General features: G+C 45.3%; 1 protein-coding gene across 1 annotated transcript in view; it reads right to left on the minus strand.

Moving 5' to 3' along the window:
* Positions 1 to 498: 498 nt before the first annotated feature.
* Positions 499 to 13,964, minus strand: part of LOC147683106 (fish-egg lectin-like) — a 348,594-nt gene continuing 335,128 nt past the window's right edge. The window contains exon 4 of the mRNA XM_086944783.1: positions 499 to 750. Within this exon, the coding sequence (XP_086800909.1) occupies positions 606 to 750 (145 nt within the window). The 3' untranslated portion in view covers positions 499 to 605. The remainder of the gene's footprint in view (positions 751 to 13,964) is intronic.

Genomic DNA, 13,964 nt, shown 5'->3' on the forward strand with positions numbered 1-13,964 from the left:
AAAATGTAAATTAAAACATTTTAAACATTTTTCGCAAATTACCACGAGGTTCAACCTCGTAGTAATTTGCACTTGCAAACATTGTATTCGCAATTTGTTTTCAGAATGATGCATTGCATTTAAGGAATCGCAAATTTGCGATTCCTTAAATGCAATCGCATTCTGGAAAGTCGCAATATTAGCGATTTTCATAAAAAAATAATGATGCATTCCAAAAAGCATTTTTGGAATCGCAAACGGCCGATTTTAAGGAATCGCACCGTTTGCGACTCCAAAAATGCTTGATGCATGTGGGCAAAAAAGATGAAAACTGAATGTGAAAACTCCAAATGTATAATTGTTTTAAAGTGAACATAATTGATTGTATTCAAGTATAATACATAGACTTGCATGCCTCAGATCGGTAAAGCGCTGCTTGAAATGTAAAGCATTTATTTTCAACCGTACATCATCACACTATTTGGTGAGAAATGCTAAGGATTCCAGGAGTCTGAAACATGGGAATGAGGAGATACCAGTCCTGGTGGACATGGAACGCAGACAGGAAAGCCTTCTTCTGCGTTATGATGTATCGATGAGCACAGCTTCCACTCTTTCCTTCTTTGTTATACTTCACATTGAAAGGTCTTCCCATCCGTGGTGAGTAGCCAGACCTGGCTGAGATCATACGACACATGGCGGAATTTGTAACACCTGTAGTACAGTTGGGTCCATTTAGTTCCTAACGGGTTTCTGTCCGTGATCCCATCCCTAAAAAGCAGAAAAACATTAGTAAAATATTTATTTGTTGGAATTTATATGTTTGAGTATTCCAGTAAGAGGTAGAGATGAAGTCTCTCATGGGTGAAAAGAATCAGGGAGTGATACTGGCTCACAATTTGTAGAAATGGGGTCACACACTATGGCCCAGATTTACTAAAATTTTGCATTGTGGTTGCGCCACTTTTCTGGCAATGGAGTGGGGGGATTTAGATATAGAACTGCCCTGAAAACAAACAGGAGCTCTCAGGTTGAACCACAGTTGAAAAGTAACCTAACCACTTTTGTTGGAGTACACGTTCCATTATTTTAGCCTGGGAATGTGATGGAGAGGAGTTTGTGAGTAGGGGTGGGCGGAATTTGCGTAATTGCGTTACGCAAATTTCTGTGAAACGGTAAAAAATCTCTGTAAACACGCAGAAATTCAGCAGAATTGCTTGTTCGCGATGCTTTTTTCCTGTTTGCAATTGCTGTTTGCATTCTCGGGGGGAAATATCTTGCAAACACGCATTTTGAGAACGCGAACAAGCAAACATTTCGTGAAGACGCGGAACACAGAATTGTGGGCAATTTTGCGTTCTTCAAGGAACGCGAAATTACCCAAATTCCGCAAATTCCTAAAGCGCAACAAAATTTATCGCCCAGGCCAATTGGTGAGTGCCGAAATAATTACAAATTTGAGGGCGTTCACAAACTGTCAAGGCAAACAATAGCTTGAGCCTCAGAATCCCCATGACTTTTATGTAATTTAATATTGCATAACTGTATGTTATTGTGGTGTACAATTACCAATCACGTCTGCCAAGTATCCTTTTTCAGATAACTAATAGCTGTAAATTGAGCCATTTTCAGCTGTAAACACAGGTTAAGAGGTTAGTCTAGATTTTAGAAGGTTTGCACACAGAATTTTGTTGATACTGCACCTCATACTACATCAATGGCTGTGCCCACTCTTCTGGTAAGCCAACCTCTCAGAATATTAACATAGCAAATCATGTAAATTGTTGTTTTCTTAGGCTATCAGAAGTACCAGAGGAAAAAGTAAAATAAGGCAGCCATTTTACAGGTAAAATGTGTTAGGGTACTTACATTTAATTATGTCACATAACAAATGTTATACTGGTTAAAATGCATTGCTATGGGTTCCTACGATCTACATCACTATCTGCTCCTCTGAAGTTGGTTTCAAAAGAGAAAAAAACTGACAGGTCAGGTATGCTGCCCCAAATTTGCTATCTTTAACATTTGTCCCAAGATAACTATAGGAAGGTAGAGTATTAGGTAGTGATGCTGGTTAGGCTTCACAATGCAATACTCTCACAAACCCCTAGATGTTCCTTGCATTCACAATAATAAATCCTTAGCTCAGTCCTGGTAGAGTAGCAAAGAGCATTAAGGCTTTACTATAAGAATACGTGTTCAGCATCTCAGAGTACCAAATGGACAGTAAGTAATTGACACAACAGATAAGAAATCCAACACCAATTTAGAAAACAAAAGCAGATTTTTCATATAATTATAGACATCAAAACAAAGTCATGCAGATAAGTATAACTGGAGTTATAGATTTTAGAAGAAAAATTAAATCAGTGCAAAATAGCAATGCAAAACTTTATGATTGTGGTCAATGGAAAACATCACTAGTGACATCAATCGGTCACTTGCAGGTCGGGTTGAGTGGAACCCAAGGAGGATTAATGTGATGCACCCTTTAGGGTAGCCACCTGGGTGCATGCCACATCATCTTTTTTTTTTAAAACATCTTTTTATTGGTGTTTTAAACGTGAACATTTCTCTTCTAGCATCATGCACATGTTTCTAACACAGATCGGGTACAGTATTCAGTTGCATGTATCACATAGTTATCTATACAGTACTTATAATCGCTACAACACTTACAACTACTCCACTGGTGACTTTCAGAAGCTTATTAGTCCACAATTCCCCCCAGTCGACAGCCTGTCCCTGGGATCCGTACACATTATTGCAACGTTAAGACTGTTCAAAAAAGAATCCGGTCCTCCAGCCAAGTTCCGCTACCTCCCCCTCCCCTTACAGGCTTTGTAGGTATTCACCATCTACTCTTATCCCAGCTAGGGGCCACAACTTAAATCTGTACATCTTGACCTGAGTGTAATACAATCTGTGTAAAAATTTGTAATGGATCAGTCGAAGTCTGCTACTGGCTTGTACACACTCTGTCTGCATACAGCTCCTGTCCCACTGCTCATCAGTTAGAATCAGCCCCAACTCCTCGTTCCACCTCCTACGCGATGACGGTGGGGTCCCCTCCACCTGTGTGTGTATCTTATGGCATAATAGCGACACCAATCGCTTAGGGGTATCTCTCTCCAGTACAATCTGCAATGGAGCCAAAGCTGGTGTTTCCGCAGGGAACTCAGGAGTAACCGATCTCAGCCCGGTGTTTAGTCTAATGTAGAGAAAGACATCCACTGCCATCTTCTGTGTCTCGTTGGAACATGTGGTCAATGCTACGGAATTGGCCTTCATGGTATATGTCTCCCCACGTATTTACTTGAGTCCGCTGTTGGAATTTTTTTAACATCCCTTCCTGTAATAAAGGCATGGTGGGGTGGTAAGCAAAGGGTATTAGCGGAGAGTATAACATGGGCACGTCCAGCATACGCTGTATGCGATTCCATGCCACTATCGTGCCCGTGAGAACGTTGGCTGACCTGTCCTTACCTGTTACTTCCACATATAGTGCTCCTTCTATTGGTGTGGGATGCGCCCGCCAATGTTCAGCTGCCACTTGTGGCATGTATACCGGTCGTTTCACCCAATACCAAGCGTGGTGGGCCAAAGCGCACAGATAGTAGAGCTCAAAATTGAGGATACCGAACCCTCCCTGCTCATACGGCCTCGTCAGCACGTCCCATTGCAATCTAGATTGCTTTCCTCCCCAAACTAGACGTATCATTTCCGAGTGTTCTAAAAAAGAATGCACCTGGCTAATAGGGGATATTCAAGAAGAGATAGAGCAGCCAGGGGAGTACCACCATCTTGATCAATGAAGCCCTTCCCACCATGGATAGGGGCAGCGCCACCCAGCGTGTGACATAGTCCCTTATTTTGTCCATGGTCGTACCATAGTTTAATCGCATAAGTTCCTCTCTATTTCTAGTGATTCTTATCCCTAAGTATTTTAGCTCATCATCACACCACTCCAGGGGGAAGTCTGGTGAAAATTGCGACGTAGCCGTGGTCAATGGAAAGATGCATGATTTACCCCAATTTATTTGCACACCCGACAGCCACCCAAATATGATGAATTCCCTCAATATCGGGTTAAGGTTCTGCTGAGGATCGTGAACATACAGAGTAATGTCATCAGCGTAAAGGGAGACCAACACCTCACACAGATTGCACTGAAGGGCCTTATCGTTATGATGCTGTCCTAATTTGGCCGCAAGCGGTTCAGTCGCTATCGCAAACAGCAGTGGGGAGAGGGGGCACCCTTGCCGCGTTCCCCTAGTGATGCTGAAGGTCTGTGTTGTTCGTCCACTAACTAGGATTTTAGCCGCTGGCATGCAATATGAGAGTTTAATCCATGACAGGAACAGCGGGGGAAAGCCCATGCATTCCATGACTTAAAAAATATAGTCCCATTCAATGGAATCGAATGCTTTGGTGGCATCCAAAAAAACGGCCGCTAGTGGCAAGTCAGGCGAGAAGTAGTTCAAAACGGCAAACAGCGTTCTAAGGTTGTGGGAGGTTGCTCTGCCAGGTACAAAGCCAGACTGGTCGAGTTATATCAAGTTTTCCATTAAAAGACTCAGGCGCGTCGCAGTTAATTTAGCCAAATTTTTACGTCACAATTGAGGAGTGATAGTGGTCTATATGAGTCAAACTGAGTTGGCTCCTTCCCCGGTTTAAGTAAGGACAATATGATTGCCTCCCTCATAGTAGCAGGAAGATGCCCCACCTCCAATGCATCTTCGTACACCTCTCTGAGTATAGGGGCAATCAAGTCTATGTATGTTTTATAAAACTCTGCCGGCATTCCGTCTGTGCCCGTGGCCTTCCGAGACTGGAGGCTCATTATAGCCTCCCGCACCTCATCTATCTCAAACGGTGCACACAGAAAGGCCCTCTGCCCATCACTGAGCCATCCCAACTCCACGTCCCCCAGAAATTCTTCTAAATCCAGTTCAGTCACTCTTGTAGTAGTATACAGGTGTCTATAATGTCTCAAAAAGGCATCAAGTATAGCAGGTGTCTCTCTACAGACACTCCCATCGGGGTCACAAACTTGCATCACATATGTGCTACATCGAGGTCGCCTTATCTTTTGGCCAGTATCTTGCCAGGCCTATCTCCTTCTCCATACTGCCGGGCCACCCAGTGCTTCCCCCGGAACTGCACCTCCCTCCTAGCCTCTTCCATATATTCTGTGAGCTTCTGTCTAAAGGCTGCTTGTGTGGCGCCTCTCGGATCTGTTGAGAGTTCCAGTTCCAGTGCCTTTAACTTCGTTTCCAATGTCCTCAGGGTATTCAGTATGTCTAAGGACTCCAGCCCCCTTAGCTATGCATAATCCCCTAAGTGTAACCTTACAGGCTTCCTAAACTGTCTCCACGCTGTCAACTGAGTCTTTGTTGGGCTCAAAAAAATCGCTGATCTCCACCCGTAGCTCCTCCTGAAAAACTGTGTCGACCAAAATGGGGGCGTGAAGGCGCCAGGGGCTGCGAGCTAAGCTAAAGTCGGCAGAGGAGAGCTCCAAACACTACTGGTGCATGGTCTGAATATGTCCTAGCTAAGTGTCTTATCGCGTTTAATGCAGGCGCTGTCCGCCTGGACACTAAGAAATAGTCTAACCGAGCCCATGTTTGCGCATGCGCAGTAAAATGCGTGCCTTTTCTCCCGCTAGGGTATCTATGTCTCCAGGTATCGGTCAGTTGGTAGGTAGCGATTATATCTCTTAACACTCCCTCTGCTTTAGTATAGTGGTGTGCGGCAGGGTGTGATCTATCTAGTCGAGGCTGGTACGTCACGTTAAAGTCTTGGAATCAATCTCAAAGATCTTGGCCCAAAGAGTTTCAAAGTACCCAGGGTCATCCGTATTGGGCTCATAACAACATGCAAGTGTGACTGACGTGGTACCCAACCAGCCCCACGCGAGGCAATACCTTCCCTCTGAGTCTCCTGCTGTGCCCTCCTTCCGGAATGGGAGTTGTTTTTTTATCAGTATCGCCGTTCCCCATGCGTATGTGGGGTATAAGGAGAAGACCCTGTGTTCCGCCCATCTAGTGGCAAAAATATGTTGTTTATCACGAGCAAAGTGAGTTTCTTGTAACATAGCTATATGCACAGCATGCCTGTCCATATACAACAGTATATGCCTTCTCTTTCGGGGGTCTCCCAGACCTCAAACATTCCATCTGAGAATGTTCAATGTACCCATGCCGGGATTAGACATGTTGGCTGGCAGTTGTCTGTGTCATTATCGTGTTCTGTGCAACCCACCCCCCATCTGTCACTTGCACTTAACAAGCTTAAAATTACTCTGGCTGATGCCATACTTCACCTGTCCTGCCTATCCTTTCTCCCCTTCGGGAATTACATTTACACACTCCTTTCCTCAAAAAACAAACAACCCAACTTCCCCCTCCCCTCCCCCGCACACTGAAGCAACCCAATTTTGCCAGAATACAATACCCGCCCCCTCCCATCCCACAACTGCTGTAACCACAGCATCATGCCCTTCCCAATTTGCACTTTAATGTACTTTGCGGTGGAATACCCTTGGGGGGACATGTCTAGATGGCCACGCAAACCCCCCACTTCTCTATTACCCCCCCCAGTTCCCTGCCTTGCACCACAGGGGCAGTTGGAAGCGGAGCCTGGAACATCTGTAACAACTTAGCAAATGAGCCAATGAAGGATAGCTCACCGCCCTCCGTCACTCAAGGTCGCCAGCATATTTCAATCCTCCGCACCATGTCTTACGGCTTATAGCAACTTTCCTGGGAAACAATCATTCCATGTCATTGTTGTCCACATTATGGTCAGGAGGTTGGGAGGCCCCCTGGCCCCTTCCGCTCCAAGCCGCCCTTTTCACGGATTTGAGAAAGTCTTCTACTTTTTCGTGAAGAACTTTTGCTTTCCCTGATGTGTCACCCTGAATTGGCCGGGTACAGTAGTGCGTAATCAATTTGTGCCTCTCTCAGCTTTTTCTTGACATCCATAAACTTTCGCCTTTCCTCCTGTACAATGGGGGTGAAGTCTGGATATATCGAGAAGGTAACCCCGTCATATGTCAACACCTGCTTTTGTCGTGCCACACTGAGAGCCACATATCTCGATCCCTGTAATTTAGTAATCTGGCGATGATGAGCCGTGGGGGGATGCCTGGTGTCAGTCGTGGTCCAAGTGTTCTGTGTGCCCTTTCAACTATGAACTGCGAGGAGAACGCCTCTTTCCCAATGGACGCCAGCAACAAGTACTCTATATAGTCTTCCATTCTACCAATATTGGTCGACTCCGGCACACCTATGACGTGGATGTTGTTGCGCCTACTGCGGGCCTCCAAATCTTCAATCTTGGCCACAATGGTGCGCAGAATCTGTTCCATTCTCGATAGTTGCATTGTGTGGCTGGCAGTGATGTCATCTGCATCGGATACCCTGCGTTCCACCTCCTAATGCGCCCCCGTGCCCATCAAGTTTGTGGGCAAAAGCTTCAATTCTGAATGACATCCGGTCCACCTTGTCCACAACCGTCGCAAAGCCCTGCCGCATTTCCTGCAAGAGATTGCTCATATCCGAAGTTTGTGACGCAGCCCCATCATTGGAATGCGACCCGACCTCCTCATCCTGGTCATCTTGCGTGGGCCTGTCACCCTTCTTTGTCGCCGTAAAGTTCAGCTTCGGCTGTCTGGCGTCAGTTTTGCCCATGTTCCCCTCTGCGTTTGGGCCCAGGCAGTCGCCACAGGTATTCACACTCTGCCGTCCGATTTTTTTTAGCCTGTGTACAGGGTCAGTCTCTGGCATACACACGTTCTGTTGTGGCACAGCACCTCAGACCGCACAGTATCCACTTGCCAATTTGCACCTATACGCCTTTCTCCACCTCCGTTTCAATTCAATAGTGCCCGTAACTAGGTCCCTGTTGTTTCCTCTTAGATGGATAAGCACCTTCTCGGCAATGCGGCTCTCTATGGTTCCAGGTAGCATCGGCCAGCAATGTCGCATTAGCGTGACTCGCCCAACATACAGGCCCTGGCTGGCTCCAGTGTCAGCGCTACCAATAAAAGTCTGTCAATGTGTACCCTCTGCCACATCCCAGGCGCTGGTACCAGTTGTCCCTGCAGCGCCAACATAAATAAATATGGAGCCGGGGGGGGGGGGAGTGCGCTGCCCTCATACTTCACCAGACCCCTGCTCAGGTTGCCCCAGGGCTATGGGGGTCTCTGCACGCTGCCACTACCGCCTACATTCATCGCTGCTCAATAATTACAATCAGTCAGCAGGGGGTCCCTTCTCAGCCTCGCACACACCTCGACTGCACCGAGTTTTTTTCCCCTCGCTGGGCACTCCGCTCCACAGTTTCAGTTTCCAGCTCTGTCCACCATTTGCCGTGGTGCGAGCGAGGGGGGGCGCAGCTCTTATTTCTCCTGCCCAGCATTATTCCTGGCAATAGGTAATGCGGACGCGTTGCCTTCGGGCCGCACTCCCCCAGCCCGTTCCAGCAACCGCTGCGTTCACCGTCCATCACTGCAGGGGCTCGGGTGCATCTCCGCCTGGTCTCGTGTCTCATGCGTGTCTCCGCAGCCTCTTCGATAAGTTGCTCTATGGTCTGCCGCAGGCACTCTCTCCGCTCCAACCACCACACTGTCCTTTTTACATCTTGGCGCAGGGCTCGAGCTTGGAATCCTTCCCACGTTAGACGTGTTACCGCCTTCTATTGCCGTACTCCAGTCCCGCGGCCTGGTAACCACGCGGGAAGCCTCGGTTTTTCCTGTGCGCCAGGTCCACCTTTCTGCTGCCCACAGCTCCAGGCAGTATTGCATCAATTACTTCGCTTGTCCGTTTCTCCGGCTGCCGGCCTCAATTCTTTCTCTCTGCTGGCTCCGAGTGTAGAGGGCAGTTACCTCTGCATATGAAGTCAACTTTCAACTGATATTAGTCACATTTGCTGAGGATAAGTGAAGGATTATGCATCCAGGAAGCAGGAGCCTCACATGAGTGCGGCCATTCTGCTTGCGCGCTCACTAGTGCCCCCCCATGCTACATCATCTTTGGCATGAGAATCGGATCAGGGGTGAGGAGGCAAATAGTTTGATATGAGAAATGACATATTATGCTTGCTGGTACCATAAGGGTGCTGCTAATTTCGAGGTTGCCCAGGTGCCATCCCATGTTATTCTATGGACAGCTGAACACTTATGGTAGCCTTTACTTGAAACATTCACTATAGGGACATATAAGCTTGCACTTATATGAGCTCACCCTTAATATAATGTACCAAGCCCACTGGGCTGAGGAGCCTTCCATGGGGTGACTGACATACTGAAGATAGTGCTTTGACCTTGCCACACATGGCAAGGACAAAGTTGAGTTTGAGCTATTTGCACTGCTCCTGCAGTTTGCAATGGCAGGGCTTCTGTCTGTAGTTTACTTGGGTCGCTCAGGGTGGCTCAAACAGTGCTTTCAGCTGGTGACCCCTCTAACACCCATGCCCTGGGCACGATATTCGAGGTACCCATAAGGGGGTTAAAATCTTGCCAATTGGGATTCCCAATGAACACATATCAGCTTCAAGGAAAAGCACAGGCACTGGGCCTGGTTAGCAGGCTTCAGTGCAAAGTAAAAGTCCAAAACCAACATCTAGTAGTCCAAATGGTGGCAAAACGTGGGGGACAACTGCAAAAGGCCTGTTTTCATAGAATGACTACACAGGGTTGCAAGTCCTGACTCTTCTATCTACCCCAAGATATTGCTCACACCTGCTCTGTGGCCCCGGAGTCCATCAGTCAAGGAGTTTGAACTAATCTACCCCTGTAAACTGGGGATGAAGTGAATATCCACCCTATCCCCTCTGAAGCTCTCTAACAGATTGCAATTGGATGCTAAATTTATCTTCCTCATTCCATAACAAATATATCTAGCATACTTGACAGAAAAGCTCCACCCAACACGCTTTGCACAGCTGAAAGTTAAGGCTTGGCAACTACTTTCTTTCACTATTGCCCTACTCTCTGACACATTTAAAGTGGAAAAAAGCATATTAAACTTTGTTAGTTTAGACTGATGCAATGGTATTGGTGCTCTGCATAAGGTAACAAAGTGACACATCTCTCTCTTCATTTTGATTGATGACAGAGAATTGCACTGAGAGAGAGGGGTGGAGGCTGTCGAGTGTTTTCAGCAGTTGAAATTGGGAAATGTTAAACTGGAAATAAGAAAATGACTGCATGATTCTAGTATTTTGTTTTGGTAGCCACTAACTGCTCAAGAACATATTGACAGGAACTTTCCCCGTAAATAAACTTGACACATATTTCAAATATTTTTTAGGAGATACTATAGTCCACGTAACAATCTCAGAACAAGTTCCAGTAGTGCTGGGCGGTTAAAAGCTATCTTAAGGTATATGAACGAGTCCAAAACATCTTGAGATCACAGGCCTTAGGTATAGTGTTTCTCCATAAGATACAGCCAACACAACAGAATATATAAAGCTAGCTAAGAAAACCTCTTTTACTTCTCATTTTCTTTATTTGTAGCAGTTTCAATGTGGGTAGACAATGTAGTCCCTTCTAGAGGGACTTTGGTAGTATTGATTAATTTTATTGTTTGGTTACTCAAAACCATTACATTAAAGACTTTGGTAGTACTAGCCCCGGAAGGACTATACGTGCTGGCACAAAGCACTTCGGAGAAGCAAGAGATCATTTCTATGAATGTATATTATGAGCTAGCCCTGGCATTTATTCCAGACTTGTGGCCCATAGACTGGGTGTATCTGTGGTATTGGTTGGTGGTCTTAATTGCTTCTTATAAGGAGAATTATATAGATTTCCCCTGAAAGCTAGCACTGATAGAGACTTACAAGACAACATGTATGGATATGATGCACTGACTTGAACTCTTTGAGGTGTGAAGGGAACTCCATCCTCCATGCTCAGAATACTCATTTTCTGCACCCCCAAAACCTATGCAAAAACAACAATTGATAGACAGAATGCAGAACAATGTCATACATTCACCCCAATACAGAGATCTGGGCCTAAATCCATCGTTTATTTGCACTCCACACCACCCCAGTTCAGACATGGCCATATGCAAATCAGTCTTGACCCTGTGCCTCATGGAAACAGTCCAGCCCGAACTGCCAAGCTATGTCTTTCCTGGACCGGAATCAAGCATCCTAGGACCGGTTTATTGCTATCAGCAGTCTTCAGCCAGGATAGCTTGACTCCAGTGGTGTGGAGACCATGGGACTCACGTCTGAGCATACCCATCCCACTCGGGGTGACAAATGCAAAAACGACAATTGATGGACAGAATGCACACAATGTCGTACATTCACCCCAGTACAGAGATCTGGGCCTAAATCCATCGTTTTCTTGCACTCCACACCACCCCAGTTCAGACATGGCCATATGCAAATCAGCCTTGACCCTGTGCCTCATGGGAACAGTCCAGCCCGAACTGCCAAGCCATGCCATCCCTGGACCGGAAACAAGCATCCTAGGACCGGTTTCTGGCTATCAGCCGTCTTCAGCCAGGATAGCTGACTCCAGTGGTGTGGAGAGCATGGGACTCACATCTGAGCATACCCATCCCACTCGGGGTGACAAATGCAAAAACAACAATTGATGGACAGAATGCAGAACAATGTCATACATTCACCCAAGTCAATTTTATTTTATTTATGATTTCGGAACTCAAATGAGATCCACATAAAAACTTAAGCAGTTAAGTACATTTACATACAATCATTATTCAGTATAAAATAGCAATATACATTTCCAACCTTAATTATTATCCTCATGGGCGCTATTGTAATTATGGCCGTATGCTGAGATTTTAAAAAACCCATGTTACATGACGAGATGGGCTCGTCATCAGCGTACGAGGAGGCTACACCATGACGAGCCCAGCTCGTCATGAGCGTGGAAGGGGTTATAAAGTTAAAAAAGTTTTAAAGAAGTTAAAAATTTTATAACAAAACATTTCATCAGGGGGATTGTGAATGGCATCAAAAAAAGAGATAGCAGAGGAAATACCCAATTGAAGACAGATAGGTCTCATCCACTTGCGCCTAGATGCAAGTAAAGCCGGGCACACAAAAAGAACATGATTAATATCTTGATTAGAATTATTACAAAGATCACATAAAGCTGAAGAGCCATACCATCTGGATGTCAAAGAGTTCAACGAAAGTAGATCCTGCCTTAATAAAAGGAAGAATCGCCGTACCCCATGATGGAGATTCCAGGCGACATATGGTTGGGAAATTCTAATTTGGCAGGAATCTACGGCCAGATGGGCGCCTTTTTTAAAGGTACGTGATTCCCTGTCCAACCTGAAGCTAAGTTACCAAGAGGCCGATTTCAGGATAGATTTCAACTGATGTGTGGATAAGGTAAATAAAACCGATTCGTCAAGTTCAAGAATATCAACTGCAGCTCTGAAATTTTTTACAATTGTTGAATATTCTTTGAGATTTCCAAGCAACTCAGTTTTTATGATATATCTTAGGGTGCCTGGGTCCCCCTGTGCAATATTAAAAACCCAGCGCACTATTCCAGCTAAACCTTGAACCCAACTGCTGCATAGGCCGAATTCCAGTCTGAGTGCGGCTGTAGAGCACGCAGTATTAACCATGAAGAGTGTACGCAGAATTTTGCCTTCCGTAGAGTTTAGGAAACCTCAAGTTTTTATATCTACTATTTCCATGCCATATAATAAAGATGCAGAAATTTTTGTGCGATATACTTCCAACAAGATAGCAAAGTGCCGTCTACCAGTAGCCTTATATAAAGAGACTAGACTTTTACCTTGAATAATTGTTTTCCGAGTATTATTGGCTATATGAGCCTTCTCGCTTAAGTTACCCGTAACAATTTTTCTGAGGAAGACATAAGATTGTACCACTTCCAATCTCTGTCCCCCTACAGACCATGGGAAATTCGCATATTTCATCATTTTTCTTCCCGTCATGCACATTACTTTACTTTTTGAAACATTTATCGTCAAGTGGTGTGCTTCGGCATATTTATGTAGAGCGTGCAGACGGTTATTTAGACCTTTAGGTGTTAGGTCTAGAATCAGTATATCGTCTGCATACATTAGACAAACAATTGGGACACCCCCCAACATTAGAGCTATTCCATCACTTACAGACAAAGTGTGGGGTAGATAGGTTATATAAAGGGAAAACAATAGAGGGGCCAATAAGCAGCCTTGTTTTAACCCATTTGCTGTTTTGAATTCTTGTGATAGGCCTCTTCCCCCACCTAACAGAACTCTACACCAGGTTTCAGAATGTAATGCTCGTGTTAACTCCAGGAGAGTAGATGGCATGCCAAGATTTGATAACTTCCTCCGCAGCAAAGATCGGTCTACTTTATCAAATGCTGTGGAGAAATCCATGAAGGCGCCATAAAAACTCCCTCCACAAATCTTAACATATTTCTCTGTTATAACCTGCAATGCTGTCAGATTATCTAAGGTGCTATCAGCCTGATTCATCATAGTGCCGTTTTGCGAGTTTGAAATAGCGAATCATAAGGAATCGCAATTTCAGACTTGCAAAACGGCATTCATGTAGGAATCGCAAAAATAAAAGCGATTCCTACATATTCCTTATTTGCGATTAGCAAATTGCTAATCGCCAGTATGGTTTCAGGTCAGGCAGAGGGACAGAGGACCAATGCCTGAACTTGAACATGATAATTGCTAAATATACAAAGGCTAAAAAAGGGACTATTTTTGTTGCATACATGGACCTGTCTACAGCGTTCGATTTAGTGAATAGAGCCAAGTTGTGGGGCATGCTGTTACAGATGGGATTGGACCCCCCTCTGGTCCACTTTTTGGCTGAACTTCATAAAGACCTCAAGGCTTCCATTAGAATGGATCAAGAGGGGCATCGCACAGCGTGGTTTAAATCTGGCAGGGGTGTGCGACAAGGTTGCATCCTTGCACCTATGCTGTTCACATTGTATATAAACTCTC

The sequence above is a fragment of the Lissotriton vulgaris genome, chromosome 11, assembly GCF_964263255.1.
Source record: "Lissotriton vulgaris chromosome 11, aLisVul1.2, whole genome shotgun sequence".
Lineage (NCBI taxonomy): Eukaryota > Metazoa > Chordata > Amphibia > Caudata > Salamandridae > Lissotriton > Lissotriton vulgaris.